This window comes from Tachysurus fulvidraco, chromosome 24 (assembly GCF_022655615.1).
Source record: "Tachysurus fulvidraco isolate hzauxx_2018 chromosome 24, HZAU_PFXX_2.0, whole genome shotgun sequence".
NCBI classification, from domain to species: domain Eukaryota; kingdom Metazoa; phylum Chordata; class Actinopteri; order Siluriformes; family Bagridae; genus Tachysurus; species Tachysurus fulvidraco.
Window position 1 is genome coordinate 3,440,635 of NC_062541.1, and position 13,235 is coordinate 3,453,869.

At 40.4% G+C, this 13,235-nt stretch overlaps 1 protein-coding gene across 4 annotated transcripts in view; it reads left to right on the forward strand.

Annotated features, from left to right (window-relative positions):
* Window positions 1-13,235, forward strand: part of LOC113661975 (potassium channel subfamily T member 2) — a 105,542-nt gene that overhangs the window by 58,791 nt on the left and 33,516 nt on the right. For all 4 annotated transcript variants that reach the window (XM_047808232.1, XM_047808233.1, XM_027176547.2 and 1 more), the window contains exons 12-14: window positions 106-242; window positions 4,656-4,719; window positions 4,946-5,054. In XM_047808232.1, the coding sequence (XP_047664188.1) occupies window positions 106-242; window positions 4,656-4,719; window positions 4,946-5,054 (310 nt within the window). The remainder of the gene's footprint in view (window positions 1-105; window positions 243-4,655; window positions 4,720-4,945; window positions 5,055-13,235) is intronic.

A 13,235-nucleotide genomic window follows, 5' to 3' on the forward strand; every position in this document is an offset into this window, starting at 1 on the left:
TTCATCGAAACAGAAATTTTCCCCAGGACTCATTTTAACCTGAGGGCAACCCCTAGATCCGAGTCGTCCTCCTTTAACTCCTAACTATCATTTGATGGTGTGCAGGATTACTACGTGGTGATCCTGTGTCCAGCAGAGATTGACGTCCAGGTGCGCCGGGTCCTGCACATCCCGCTGTGGGCTCAGAGGGTCATCTACCTCCAGGGTTCTGCACTCAAAGACCAGGATCTGATGAGAGCTAAGTAAGACTTAATGTTACTCAAAACAGGTTTCAGAAAATCAGAGACTTCTGTCCATGCAGGGTTCAGTTTCATCACCAAACCTTATGCACCTGGTTAAAACCAATTTACCTTATTACAAACGTGTGACCAATTAAAGAGACAAACCTAAACTAATATGTTGGGAAAGAAGGGCAGATGCCTCCAGACAGAGCCCATATACTTACCCCAATTGATTCAGTGCATACAGTACTCTATTTGAATCAGTACATATTCGATTTTTTTGCTACATACAATGTGATTCAGTACCTACTACATTCGAGTCAGTACTTACTGCATTAGATTCATTTACATTTACAGCATTTGGCGGACGCCCTCGTCCACAGCGACTTAGGGCCTTTTTACACCCGGTCACTTCGTGTGTTGTCTCTGATCCGATAGCTATCTGATTTGTTAAAACTGTCCCGTTTACATCAGGCCACATAAACGCGTCTCGGCGAATCGGATATCGATCCGATCTTTCTACTCCCGCCCAAAATGCTAATATATTTTACCTCATTTCCGGGGTAATTGAAACGGAACACACTTTGGTGTATGCGGTTGCTACAAAAAACAGCATTTACTGTTTGCTGCATTTTCGCTGGCTGCAGCAGTGCATTTTAAGACACAACGAGACACCTGGGTGAAAGATCGTAGCAGCGCTGGTGGGAAAACATATTTGTTTCTGACGCGATGCACGACTCGTGAGTCACCTGCGAGTGACGTACTTCCGTTTGGGAGGAATATAGCGCTGACGTATGTGGCTCGAACAACCACATGCATTTACACCTGTCCAGTTTCATCTGAAACGCGTCCCAGACCACCTCCTGAAGGGGTTTGTACCATCGGATTTATATCCGTCTCCAAAACATTTCGGAGGGCATTTAGACCTGGTCTTTTTATTCAATTCAAATCGATTCAAGTTTATTTGTATAGTATTTGTAAATTTTTACCATCGGATAGCTATCTGATCACAGAAAACGCCTGGCGTGACCAGGTGTAAAAACCCCCTTACGTTATCTCGTCCCCTCACATCCCTCGATCACATAGATTCAGTCCCTATTTGATTCAGTAGTACTGCAATTGATTCAGTACCTAATTCATTTTAGTCAATACTTATTACATTAGAATCAATCCTTATTTGATTCAGTATGTACTACATTTGATGCAGTAGTTACTGCATTTGGCATTGTCATGTGACCAATGACATCATAATAACTGGAAAAATCGATTTCTTTTCCAAGAACCACAACCCTGGTGGTGTGGTGGAGAAACACTAGCTACAGCACTACTGATGTTAGCTTATAAAAGTCTGTAGCTAGCTAGGGGGGGGGGCATATTCTTTCTTCTTCCTCTTTCAATCACACTAGACAGTCATGTGCCTTACTTCCTCTGAGTGTGTTACGCTGTAGAAAGCAGGATAGTGGGCGGGAATTAGCCAAGAATGAATTAGGTAGAAAATGACCATGATGTTCATATACAGTAAGAAAAAAAACAAAAAAACCCCACGTCTGTAGAGATTCCAAGCAAACATATCTGTGAGGGTTCTCATCTTCATCGATCACGTGACAGAACCCGACTCCCACCCACAGGTCCGTCTTAACACCTTCAGCAGGTTCACACCAATTCACACCTGAAGATTGGATGCACACGTACAGGACTACGTGGTATTTTGTACACAAAATATGGAGGAAAGAATTCTGCTCTGAGAATCTGGGAATTCAACTGGAAGGGTATGAAAGGTGTATTACATCTGCAGGATCGTCAAGGTTATGGATTAGCTTCACTATTTATCAGCTTCAGTGGGTGATAGAGAAGTGTCAAAAGATCATATATTAGTGTCAAAAGATTATTTATCAGCTTAGATTTAAAAGGTTAGAGATTAAATTTAATCTATTATACTTTAGCCTCAGAAGGTTATAGCTAAGATTCGCTTCGGAAGGTTATGGATTATTTTTGGAAGGTTACAGATAGGGTTGTCACCCGTCCCGTGAAATACGGAATCGTCCCGTATTTACGGACAAAATGATTTGTCCCGTATTTTACATAGGTCCACAATATACAGCATCCCATGCAAATCACCCCACCCGCATTGTGTGGAGACGCGTCGTATTCTGCCCCTGATTGGGTAATACTCGTTGCCATCGTTGGTTTGATCGGTTTGTTTTACAGTTACAGGCCGTGAATCACGGCAATCAGAGTCAGAGGAGGGCGGGACGCCGCCTCGCCGTGTCTTTTGACAGAGTCAGAGTGACAGAAAATCCATTTGAAACGATGGCATCTCCAGATACGTCCAGCGTCCATTTCTGAAAGTTTCATACATCCACCGATGTTATTATGTTCATGATGTTCATGGAAGATCTTTTGCAAGTTTGCAAGTTATAATTACTAAGTTATGGATCTGTTAATTTAATAATAAGTTAATAAAATATGGTTCACATCTCACAAGTTCCTCCAAAAGCTTATTTTTTTGTTCTCAGTCACACTTTGTTGGCGTATATTTATTATTGTCATAGCTGTGTATTCAATATGACCACTTAAGTTGTGATAGTGAGAGACTGAGTGCTTCTGTTCACACTTATTTCAATAGCAGATATCTTATTATAATGCCCAATGGTATCGATCTTAATATTTTTATGAATACATGTTAAGTTATGATATACCACCACTGGCACACCATCGGGACTGTGGTCATCGTGGCCCCGAGGTGTGTGGCCCCCGCTGCGGCAGGCGTCCCTTATTTTTCTGTATTGAAGGTGGCAACCCTAGTTATAGATTATCTTCAGAAGATTATAGGTTAGCTTTAGAAGGTTATATATTAGCTTTAAACGATTACATATTAGCTTCAGTAGGTTATAGTTAAAATTCACTATAGAATCGCTTCAGAAAGTTATAGATTAGCTTCACTATAGATTAGCTTCACTATGTTAACTTCAGAAGGTTATAGATTAGCATCACTATAGATTATCTTCACTATGTTAGCTTCAGAAGGTTATAGATTAGCTTCAGAAGGATATAAATTAGCTTCACTATAGATTATCTTCACTATGTTAGCTTCAGAAGGTTATAGATTAGCATCACTATAGATTATCTTCACTATGTTAGCTTCAGAAGGTTATAGTTTAGCTTCAGAAGGATATAAATTAGCTTCACTATAGATTATCTTCACTATGTTAGCTTCAGAAGGTTATAGATTAGCATCACTATAGATTATCTTCACTATGTTAGCTTCAGAAGGTTATAGATTAGCATCACTATAGATTATCTTCACTATGTTAGCTTCAGAAGGTTATAGATTAGCATCACTATAGATTATCTTCACTATGTTAGCTTCAGAAGGTTATAGTTTAGCTTCAGAAGGATATAAATTAGCTTCACTATAGATTATCTTCACTATGTTAGCTTCAGAAGGTTATAGATTAGCATCACTATAGATTATCTTCACTATGTTAGCTTCAGAAGGTTATAGATTAGCATCACTATAGATTATCTTCACTATGTTAGCTTCAGAAGGTTATAGATTAGCTTCCACAGGTTACAGATCAGAAGGAACTTGTGCATTACTCTGAGCTCTTCTGATCAGTCCACCAGCAGCTACGACACTCTGATGATTAATGAGAGTAATTAGAGAACGCTAACACGGCTAGCAGTGAGAAGCAATAAGCTCACGATGCTATCATTTAGCTGTTAGCGTTATGCTGCTGCCTGCTGACTTTTGTTCATTATTAGCGAAGCTGATGTTATGACTGAGTTCTTCTGTGAATCAGTAGCTAATATCTGAAAATCCCTTTTTATTCCAGTCCTGAAAGAAGGAGCTTTAATAACAACCTTCACTAGAGTGGCTTCATTGTCATGATTAAATCTCTCTCTCTCTCTCTCTCTCTCTCTCTCTCTCTAGCATCCCTATGAGCTGATTCTATCTCTCGCGCTTCACCCTCGAGTAGAGCGAAGAGAGAGAGAAACCGATATCGAGAGCGAGAGATCTCTTTCGTCTCTACACAACACTCGCGATAGATATGCATCTCCATCGCGCTCTCCTCTAACCACACACCTCTATGATATATTCGCTCTCTCCCACTATCTCTCTCTCTCTCTCTCTCTCTCTCTCTCTCTCACACTCTCTCTATGATCTCTCTCTCTCTCTCTCTCACACTCTCTCTATGATCTCTCTCTCTCTCTCTCCCACTATCTCTCTCTCTCTCTCTCTCTCTCTCTCTCTCTCTCTCTCTCTCTCTCTCTCTTGTTCTTCCTGTCTCACTCTGTACCTCTATTTCTATATATCCCTCTGCCTGCTGTCTCTCACATTCATTCTCTCTTTCTCTCTCCTCATGAAATGTGTGTATATCTGACCCTGTACTTCCTGTTTCTGTCTCATCCCCGACTTCTGATTGGCTGCAGGATGGATGACGCCGAGGCCTGTTTTATCCTGAGCAACCGGTTCGAAGTGGATCGTCTCGCTGCTGTACGTTCCTCCAAATTCTCTCTCTCTTCCCCTGCTCTCATAATCCCTTCTTCCCACATCTATTAGCTAGCATTAATACACTCTTATTTTCTATTTTGCTGTCCATCATCTCTTCATTTCTTCATTCTTTCATTTATTATTGGTACAACTGCTAAAATTCTCTCTCTCTCTCTCTCTCTCTCTCTCTCTCTCTCTCTCTCTCTCTCTCTCTCTCTCTCTCTCTCAGGATCACCAGACTATTCTCCGAGCCTGGGCGGTGAAGGATTTTGCCCCAAACTGTCCTCTCTATGTCCAGATTCTCAAACCTGAGAACAAATTCCACGTCAAATTTGCAGGTCAGAGCCTGGTATCTTATTAAGTGTGTGTGTGTGTGTGTGTGTGTGTGTGTGTGTGTGTGTGTGTGTGTGTGTGTGTGTGTGTGTGTGTGTGTGTGAGAAAAGCTGGACTTTCAGGCTTGTATGATTTTTTTCCCCTTGTTTCTGATTTGGTGTCTTTTTAAAAACGAATAAATTCTTGTAAATCACAGCTTGAAAAAGAAAAAGATCTATAATTTTGCTCTAACGACACGGAGCGACGTTTCTTTGCGTCACAGAGCAATCTGTCTTTAAAGACACGGCGGAACTGGACAGCGAAGTGCAACCTGAAGCGTCTCTCTCTCTCACACACACACACACACACACACACACACGGATGCTCACAACACCATGTTATTTCCACCGTATTATTTCCAGTTGACGGACGACAGACAGAGGAATTCCGTTAGGAATGAGCGGGAATGGGATTTAAAAACAATCTTGAGCGCGTTTCTACACTTCAGGCGGCGTGATACGATATGAAAATGGAAGATCACATCACATCACACTTTATGATAGATAAGAAAACACTTTACCTGTAGGGAAAATCCAGAGTTACAGCCTCACAGCAGAGGAATCAAATCTGAGCAAAGAAATCTGGTGTAGTTTAACTTTCAGTCTTGTGCCATGTTTGTTTTAATCATCAGCTGAGTACAGACGGAAAAACATGGTCTATAATTCTGAACTAAAAGTCACTTATTCTTTGATAAAACCGACTTACGGGACATTTACATTCAGTGTAAATAAATAAAGGTCTGATGTTGTGTCTGAGAGTCTGATCTAAAGTGAGTCAGGAGTCTGTCGTTCTCTCAGTGTGTTTTAGACGTGTGTTTGTTCCTCTGTTGGTGATCTTACACTGAGTTTTAGTGTTAAAGAGAAATCTGAGCTGCTTTTTCTGTTTTTGAACTTTCTTTTCCTTTCCTTTTCTGCTTCCTCTTTCCTTTCCTTTCCCTTCCTTTTCATTTCCGTTACCTTTTTTATTTCCTTTCCTTTTTGTTTCCTATTTCCTTTTTCCTTTCCCTTCCTTTCCTTTTCTTTTCTTTTCTTTCTTTTTCTTTTCCATTTCAGTTTCCATTTTCTCCTTCCTTTTCTTTCCTTTCCTTTCCTTTCCTTTTTGTTTCCTATTTCTTTTCTTTTCCTTTTCCTTTTGTTTCCTATTCACTTTTTCCTTTCCCTTCCTTTTCTATTCTATTTCCTCTTTCCTTTCTTTTTCTTTTCCGTTTCAGTTTCCATTTTCTCTTTCCTTTTCTTTCCTTACCTTTCATTTCCTTTCCTTTCATTTCCTTTCCTTTCATTTCCTTTCCTTTCCTTTCCTTTATAGTTTATTTGTAACATTTCTATGAATATATAAATTATAGTATTCTAGAAGTCCTGAGTTTTTGCAAATTTTTGCTCTTTGTGAAAAATTATTTATAAGTTAATAATTAAATGAATGAGAGAACAGGAAACATGAGGAGGAACACATTAGTCTGAAGCAGTATTTTTATATCCTCACTGTTTTTTTACACAGAATTTCTTATTCAGCTTTAATGGGGTTTTTTTCAGTATCTAAAACGACAGAACTACAGTATGTGCGGAAGTGGTTTATTAGCTTCTCCGATCATACGCACTTCTATTTGAAATGTCTTTATGTGACTGTGTTTGATCTGATGGGTGTCTACACTGACTGGGAGCTTTTGTTCGAAGGAAAAATTCTAATCTCTGACAGTTCTGTGTCATTACAGACATTTTAGTTGCATGTGAACGTATAACGAGGGTTTATTATTCATAATAAGAAAAGGTTTATGCAAGCTTTTATAGAAAAAAACTGTGTGTGTGTGTGTGTGTGTGTGTGTGTGTGTGTGTGTGTGTGTGTGTGTGTGTGTGTGTGTTTGTGTTTATGGATGAGTTTGCGGTCAGAAGATTGAAGTGATTACCAGGAAGGACAATTTTACACCATCTCACACCATCAGAAACGAATCACAGCTGCCTGCACTGCCCTGATGAACATCTGATGAGAAGACGTGTGTGTGTGTGTGTGTGTGTGTGTGTGTGTGTAAGTTTGTGTGTGTGTGTGTGTGTGTGTGTAAGTGTTTGTAAGTGTGTGTGTGTGTGTATGTGTGTGTAAGTTTGTGTGTGTGTGTAAGTGTTTGTAAGTGTGTGTGTGTGTATGTGTGTGTAAGTTTGTGTGTGTGTGTGTGTGTGTGTGTGTGTGTGTGTAAGTGTTTGTAAGTGTGTGTTTGTGAGTGCGTGCGGCAGTTTTCCTTCCTTCTACTTCTACTTCTTTTTCATTTAATTTAATTTATTTATTTCATTTTATTTAATTTGTTTCCTCTTTCTGATTCCTCTTTTTTCCTTCCCTTTTCCTGTTTCCTCTTTCTTTTACTTTTTTAATTTAATTTTATTGCATTTCCTTTCCCAGTTACCTCTTACTTTTTCCTTTCCTTTCCTTTCCTTTCCTTTTCATTTCCGTTACCTTTTTTATTTCCTTTCCTTTTTGTTTCCTATTTCCTTTTTCCTTTCCCTTCCTTTTACTTTTCTATTCCATCTCAGTTTCCATTTTCTCTTTCCTTTTCTTTCCTTTCCTTTCACTGTTTCCTATTTCTTTTACTTTTCTTTACTTTTCTTTAATTTCCTTTCCCTTCGTATTTTCCTTTCCTTCTGTCCTTCCTCTTTTCTTTCCGATTGTTTGTGTGAGACTTTTGGTCATAACCAGTAGTCCAGCTAGTTTATACAATAGTTTATAGTACAATATTTATTGTATTCTGTCTGTAGAAGCTCTGACAGCCCTGGGGTTTCTCTTCCTCAGCAGTTTTCTCTTCACTCTGTGCGATTCTCTCGTCTTGTGTTTCCTCACCCTGTCGTTGTCTTCCGTCGACTCCCAGTTGCTCATCGGAGACTGACAGGCACGACGGTAAAGAAAAAAAAGAAATGAATTCCTACTCTGTTAGATTACTGCTGTGGAGAAAAAAAAAACTAAAACAAAAAACTCCTGGGACTCACAATTGATTTCAGCAGCAGAGCTCAGGAGCAGAGTCACTCGGCAGCACGGCTACAGCTCCGGGCCATGATGTTTAAAGGGAAATCCCTGTACGCAAACAAAAAACATTTGGACAGATAGCAAAACTGCAATTTAGGAAAGCGTTGGCGTGCGTCAAATACAAATCAGAAGGTTTTCTAATGAATTTCTCTTTTCCTGCAGAGATGCACTGAGGCAGAACTTGTCTTTAGCTCTCTGGTGAAACTGCATGATATTATTCCTGAACTGGTGACAGCTGGAGATGGTCACGAGTGCTTCACGCATGCTAATTCCATATCCCGCTTAATTAGGATGAATGATGTCCCTGTCATGTCTCTCTCTCACTCCGTTCCTTCATCACCTTCTCCACACACTGACCTACAAACATCATTTATACACTATTATACCGACGCATGATGGAGTTCTCTAATCTAATCGGTCGAAAGGTGTTGATTATTTCTCTGGAGCGGCAGCGCTGACAGTCGTGCAGTCGCACATCACGGCTTCGCAGAGAAAGAAAAAAACAGAGCGATATATGAGCCAAAAAAAACCTGTGTGCTCAAATGTATGTGCACCCCTGAAGACACTCATATGTGCTTCCTTCCCCATATAATTTATATAATTGTGTGTGGAAGCTGTTTATTCTGTAGCTTTACTGGAACTAAGAGACGGTAACAAACCTGACATGACTCGACTCACACAAAGCCTCTGAGCTCCATCAGGATGGTGTGGAGGTGAAGGTTGGAGTGGAAGAGTGTCCTGCACAGAGCCCTGACTCTGACTCAACCCCGCCGAACGTCTTGGGGATAAACTGAAACTGGAGTCTCATCAACATCCCAACAGTTTGATCTCACTGATGCTCTTGTAGCCGAATGAACATCTAGTGATAAGCAGAAGAGGCGAGCAGAGCTGATCATTGTGAGAGCAAACACAATTCAGTTCAATTTTATTTGTACAGCATGTTTAACAATAGGCGTTGTCACAAAGCAGCTTCACGGAACATAAGAAATAAAGTACGAAAAGTTTGAGATTAATATTAGACTTATATTTAAATGTGTTTGTATTTATTCCCAATGAACAAGCCTGATGTGTCTGAGGCGACAAACCCCCTTAGATGGACCTCATCCTCATGTGGGTGACACTAGAGGGTGTGATTATAAACTGTTATAAACACCAGAGAGTGTTATTATGCATAATGTCCTTTCTACAGTCAGTTATAGTCCATTGTACACAACTGATAATTGTGTATTGATGAGGAGGTTGTTGTCCTCAAAGACCACATGAAGTTGGTCTCCGCTTAGAATGTCTGAAATCTTCATGTAGAATAACAACGACTGGAGCTGTGGATCCCTCTGGATTGTGCTGGAGAACATAATTATGGGATGTATTTGGAAACTGAACTGTTATGGGAACTGGGAAAGTAACATTGGGGGAATAAATGGAAAGGGATGTGCAACAAGCGCGTATGGGTTTGATAGTCAGGGTGCACATGCTTTTTAATTTAATAATTATTGTTATTATTATTATTATTATTATTATTATTATTATTATTATTATTATTATTATTATTATTACCATTATTATTATTATTTTTATTATTATCATCATCATCATCATTATTAGTAGTAGTAGTATTTTATTATTATTATTATTATTTATTTATTATCATTATTATTAGTAGTAGTATTTTAGTATTATTATTATTATTTATTATTATTATTATCATTCTTATTTATTATCATTATTTGTAGTAGTATTTATTACTATTATTATTATTATTATTTATTTGTTTGTTTGTTTGTTTATTATTAGTAGTAGTAGTAGTAGTATTTATTATTATTATTATTATTATTATTATTATTATTATTATTATAAATCTCTCATTTCAGAATCCATAAACTTCACGTTTGATATTTTCCCTCTGCTGTGTTTTCGAGCGATCAGTGTGCATTTTCTGTGTGTCTCCTGTGCGTTTGTGTGTGTGTGTGTGTGTGTGTGTGTGTGTGTGTGTGTGTGTGTGTGTGTGTGTGTGTGTGTGTGTGTGTGTGTGTGTGTGTGTGTGTGTGTGTGTGTGTGGTGACACTGACCGGATGAGCTCCTCTAAGTGGCTGAGTGGGTGGCTTTAATGACTGCCACTGAAGACTCGACTCGAGCTGTACAAATGGCTTAATCTCTAACTGAATCTCCAGTTCGGCCCACTCAGATTCTCCGGCGCTCATTTTCACCCTTAGCTTTAGAGTTTCGGGGTTTTTCATGCCGTCTTTTGTGCACTAATAGATTTTTCTTCTGTCTACATGGAGCTCGGCTCCGTGGTGAGCAGACGCTGTGCTCTCTGGGTGCTCGGTGCTCTGCAGCCATGTCGATAAGCAGATCGGTTCAAAGTAGGGAAACAACGTGCAGATTTAATGAGCGTGTCTGCTGGTGGAAAAGAGATTGCAGGAGGGCAATTAATGTCTGCAGGGAGGAGAGCAGAGGGTGAGATCACACAGTCATCTCGACTGTAAGGACAGATGTTAAAAAATGAAAAGTTGGATCAGAGAGAGAGAGAGAGAGAGAGAGAGAGAGAGAGAGAGAGAGAGACACAGAGAGAGAGAGAGAGAGAGAGAGAGAGACAGAGTGAGAGCGAGACAGACACAGAGAGAGAGACAGAGTGAGAGTGAGACAGACAGAGAAAGAGAGACAGAGAGAGAGACAGAGAGAGACAGAGTGAGAGTGAGACAGACAGAGAAAGAGAGCCAGAAAGAGAGAGAGACAGAGAGAGAGGGAAAGAGAGAGATAGAGACAGAGAGAGAGAGACAGACAGACAGACAGACAAAGAGAGACAGAGAGAGAGAAAGAGTGAGAGTGAGACAGACAGAGAGAGAGAGACAGAAAGAGACAGAGAGACAGACAGAGAGAGAGAGAAAGAGAGAGATAGAGACAGACACAGAGAGAGAGAGAAAGAGAGAAAGAGAGAAAGAGTGAGAGCGAGACAGAGAGAGAGAGACAAAGAGAGAGACAAAGAGAGAGAGAAACTTTTTTTTTTTTTACTTTTTACAAAACTTTATTTACACAAGTTACATATCATAAAAATTCAGGGTGAATAAATAAATAAACAAAAATAGATAGATAGATAGATAGATAGATAGATAGATAGATAGATAGATAGATAGATAGATAGATAGATAGATAGATAGATAGATAGATAGATAGATAGATAAGTGTTAAGATGGTTTCTACATTGAGTAAAACATGAGTTTAGTTCTCCTTCCTCCACAGAGCACAAAGCATCCACCCAACACCACACAATTTTAAACACATCCACATGATTTATACGTCTGTAAAAAGTTAAATCAGTTAAAATCCTTGACTTTCAGCCTTTTAACATTTTTGTGGCCCCACAGTCAGTGTTCTGGGGGTTTTTCCGGCTCAGGTATATTGCCATCTTCGCTTGACCGAGGATAAAGTTACCCAGTTTGCACCTGAACCTGTGTTTCCTAACGTCTTTAAAACCAGAAATAAAACACTGAACAGTAAAATCAAAATAAAACGACATTAAAATGCTCCGTAAACACAAACAGTGACTGCAACGTGAGACTGCAACGGCTCTCCTGCAGCTTGAAGGGAGCTGACCACTATTCACGCTGTCCTGTTGGACCTCCAGCACGTCCTGCCCTATTACTGCCCAGAACGCCTTGTAGAATTCTACAGTGAGACCATCTATACCTGGCGCCCGCGGTTCTCCGTGCCTTGGAGAGCCTCCTGAAGCTCAGACTGTGTCAGCTCCCTGTCTATCTCACTTACCACTGACACTGAGAGCTTTGGCAGGTCCTTCAGGAAACTCTCTTCCACTACCTGCGCCCCTGACCGCTCACTGCTATACAGCTTTGAATAGAAGCTAATTGTATGTTCGCGAATTTCAGCGGGCTCTGACACGAGATCCCCTGATTCTGTTCACACAGCTGGCATAAATCTTTTCTGTCCATTCCTTTGTTCTAAACGGAAGAAGAACTTGGCAGGAGCATCCATCTTAAAGTGAAAGTGATGTGACATACAGCTAAGTATAGTGACACATACTCAGAATTTGTTCTCTGCATTTAACCCATCCAAAGTGCACACACACACACACAGCAGTGAACACACACACACACACACACACACACACACCGTGAACACACATCCGGAGCAGTGGGCAGCCATTTATGCTGCAGGGTTCAGTGCCTTGCTCAAGGGCACCTCAGTCGTGGTATTGCTGGCCCGAGACTCAAACCCACAACCTTAGTGTTAGGACTCAAACTCTCTAACCATTAGGCCATGACTTCCCCAGTCTCAGTAACACTTATAAAGCGTGAGCAGACCAGCGCAGAGTTTAATTTTTTAGGGCTTCAATATGCCCTTGATTTGCTGTCGCCTCCAAATGCTGAAGTTCCACTATTTCTATCTCCAGAGCTTTTAGAGATCTGGCATTGAGAGTGTAGAGAGTGTTGACAGAATTCATTGACTTGTCCTTTTGTCACATCCCACCGCTGCTGTAGGAGTTCAAATCTAAAATTAGCATCTTCGATAAGAACACTGGTGGCACAACTGGTTAAGGCTCTGGGTTGTTGATCGGAGGATTGGGGTTCAAGGCCCAGCACAGCCAAGCTGTCTGAAGCTGTCACTCAACCCTCCCTGCTCTGGGGGCACTGCATCATAGCTGCCCCTGCACTCTGACCCCAACCTCCTCAGTCGGGGTATGAGAAGAAAAGAATTCCACTGTGCTGTAATGTATATGTGGCGATAATAAAGGCTTCTATGCCCTTCTATTAAAATGCCAGTAGGCTCTCTTAGGTTTTACATTAGTTTTAGCAATGTTGCCCTGAACCTCGCGGTGATCTGAGATGCCTACTGTTAAAATAAAACACTTTGTAAAAAACATCAGCCGATGCTTAAAACCATAAAATCGTTCTGATCTCGCCAGGGAGAGCGTGTTGTCTATGCAGTGGGCCACGTGTTCTGTCTCTGCTTCTTGTTTAAGTTCCTCCATATGTCACAGAGATCGTGGGCTTCTACCATCTCCCACAGGCGCTTACGGGAAGCTAAATGCTTCGTGCAATTAAAATCACTTCCCAAAAACTAAAACCTCTGCAGTGCTGCAGTTTAAAACAACATTGTTGAGTTTGTGTAAAAAACACATTTACGTGTGA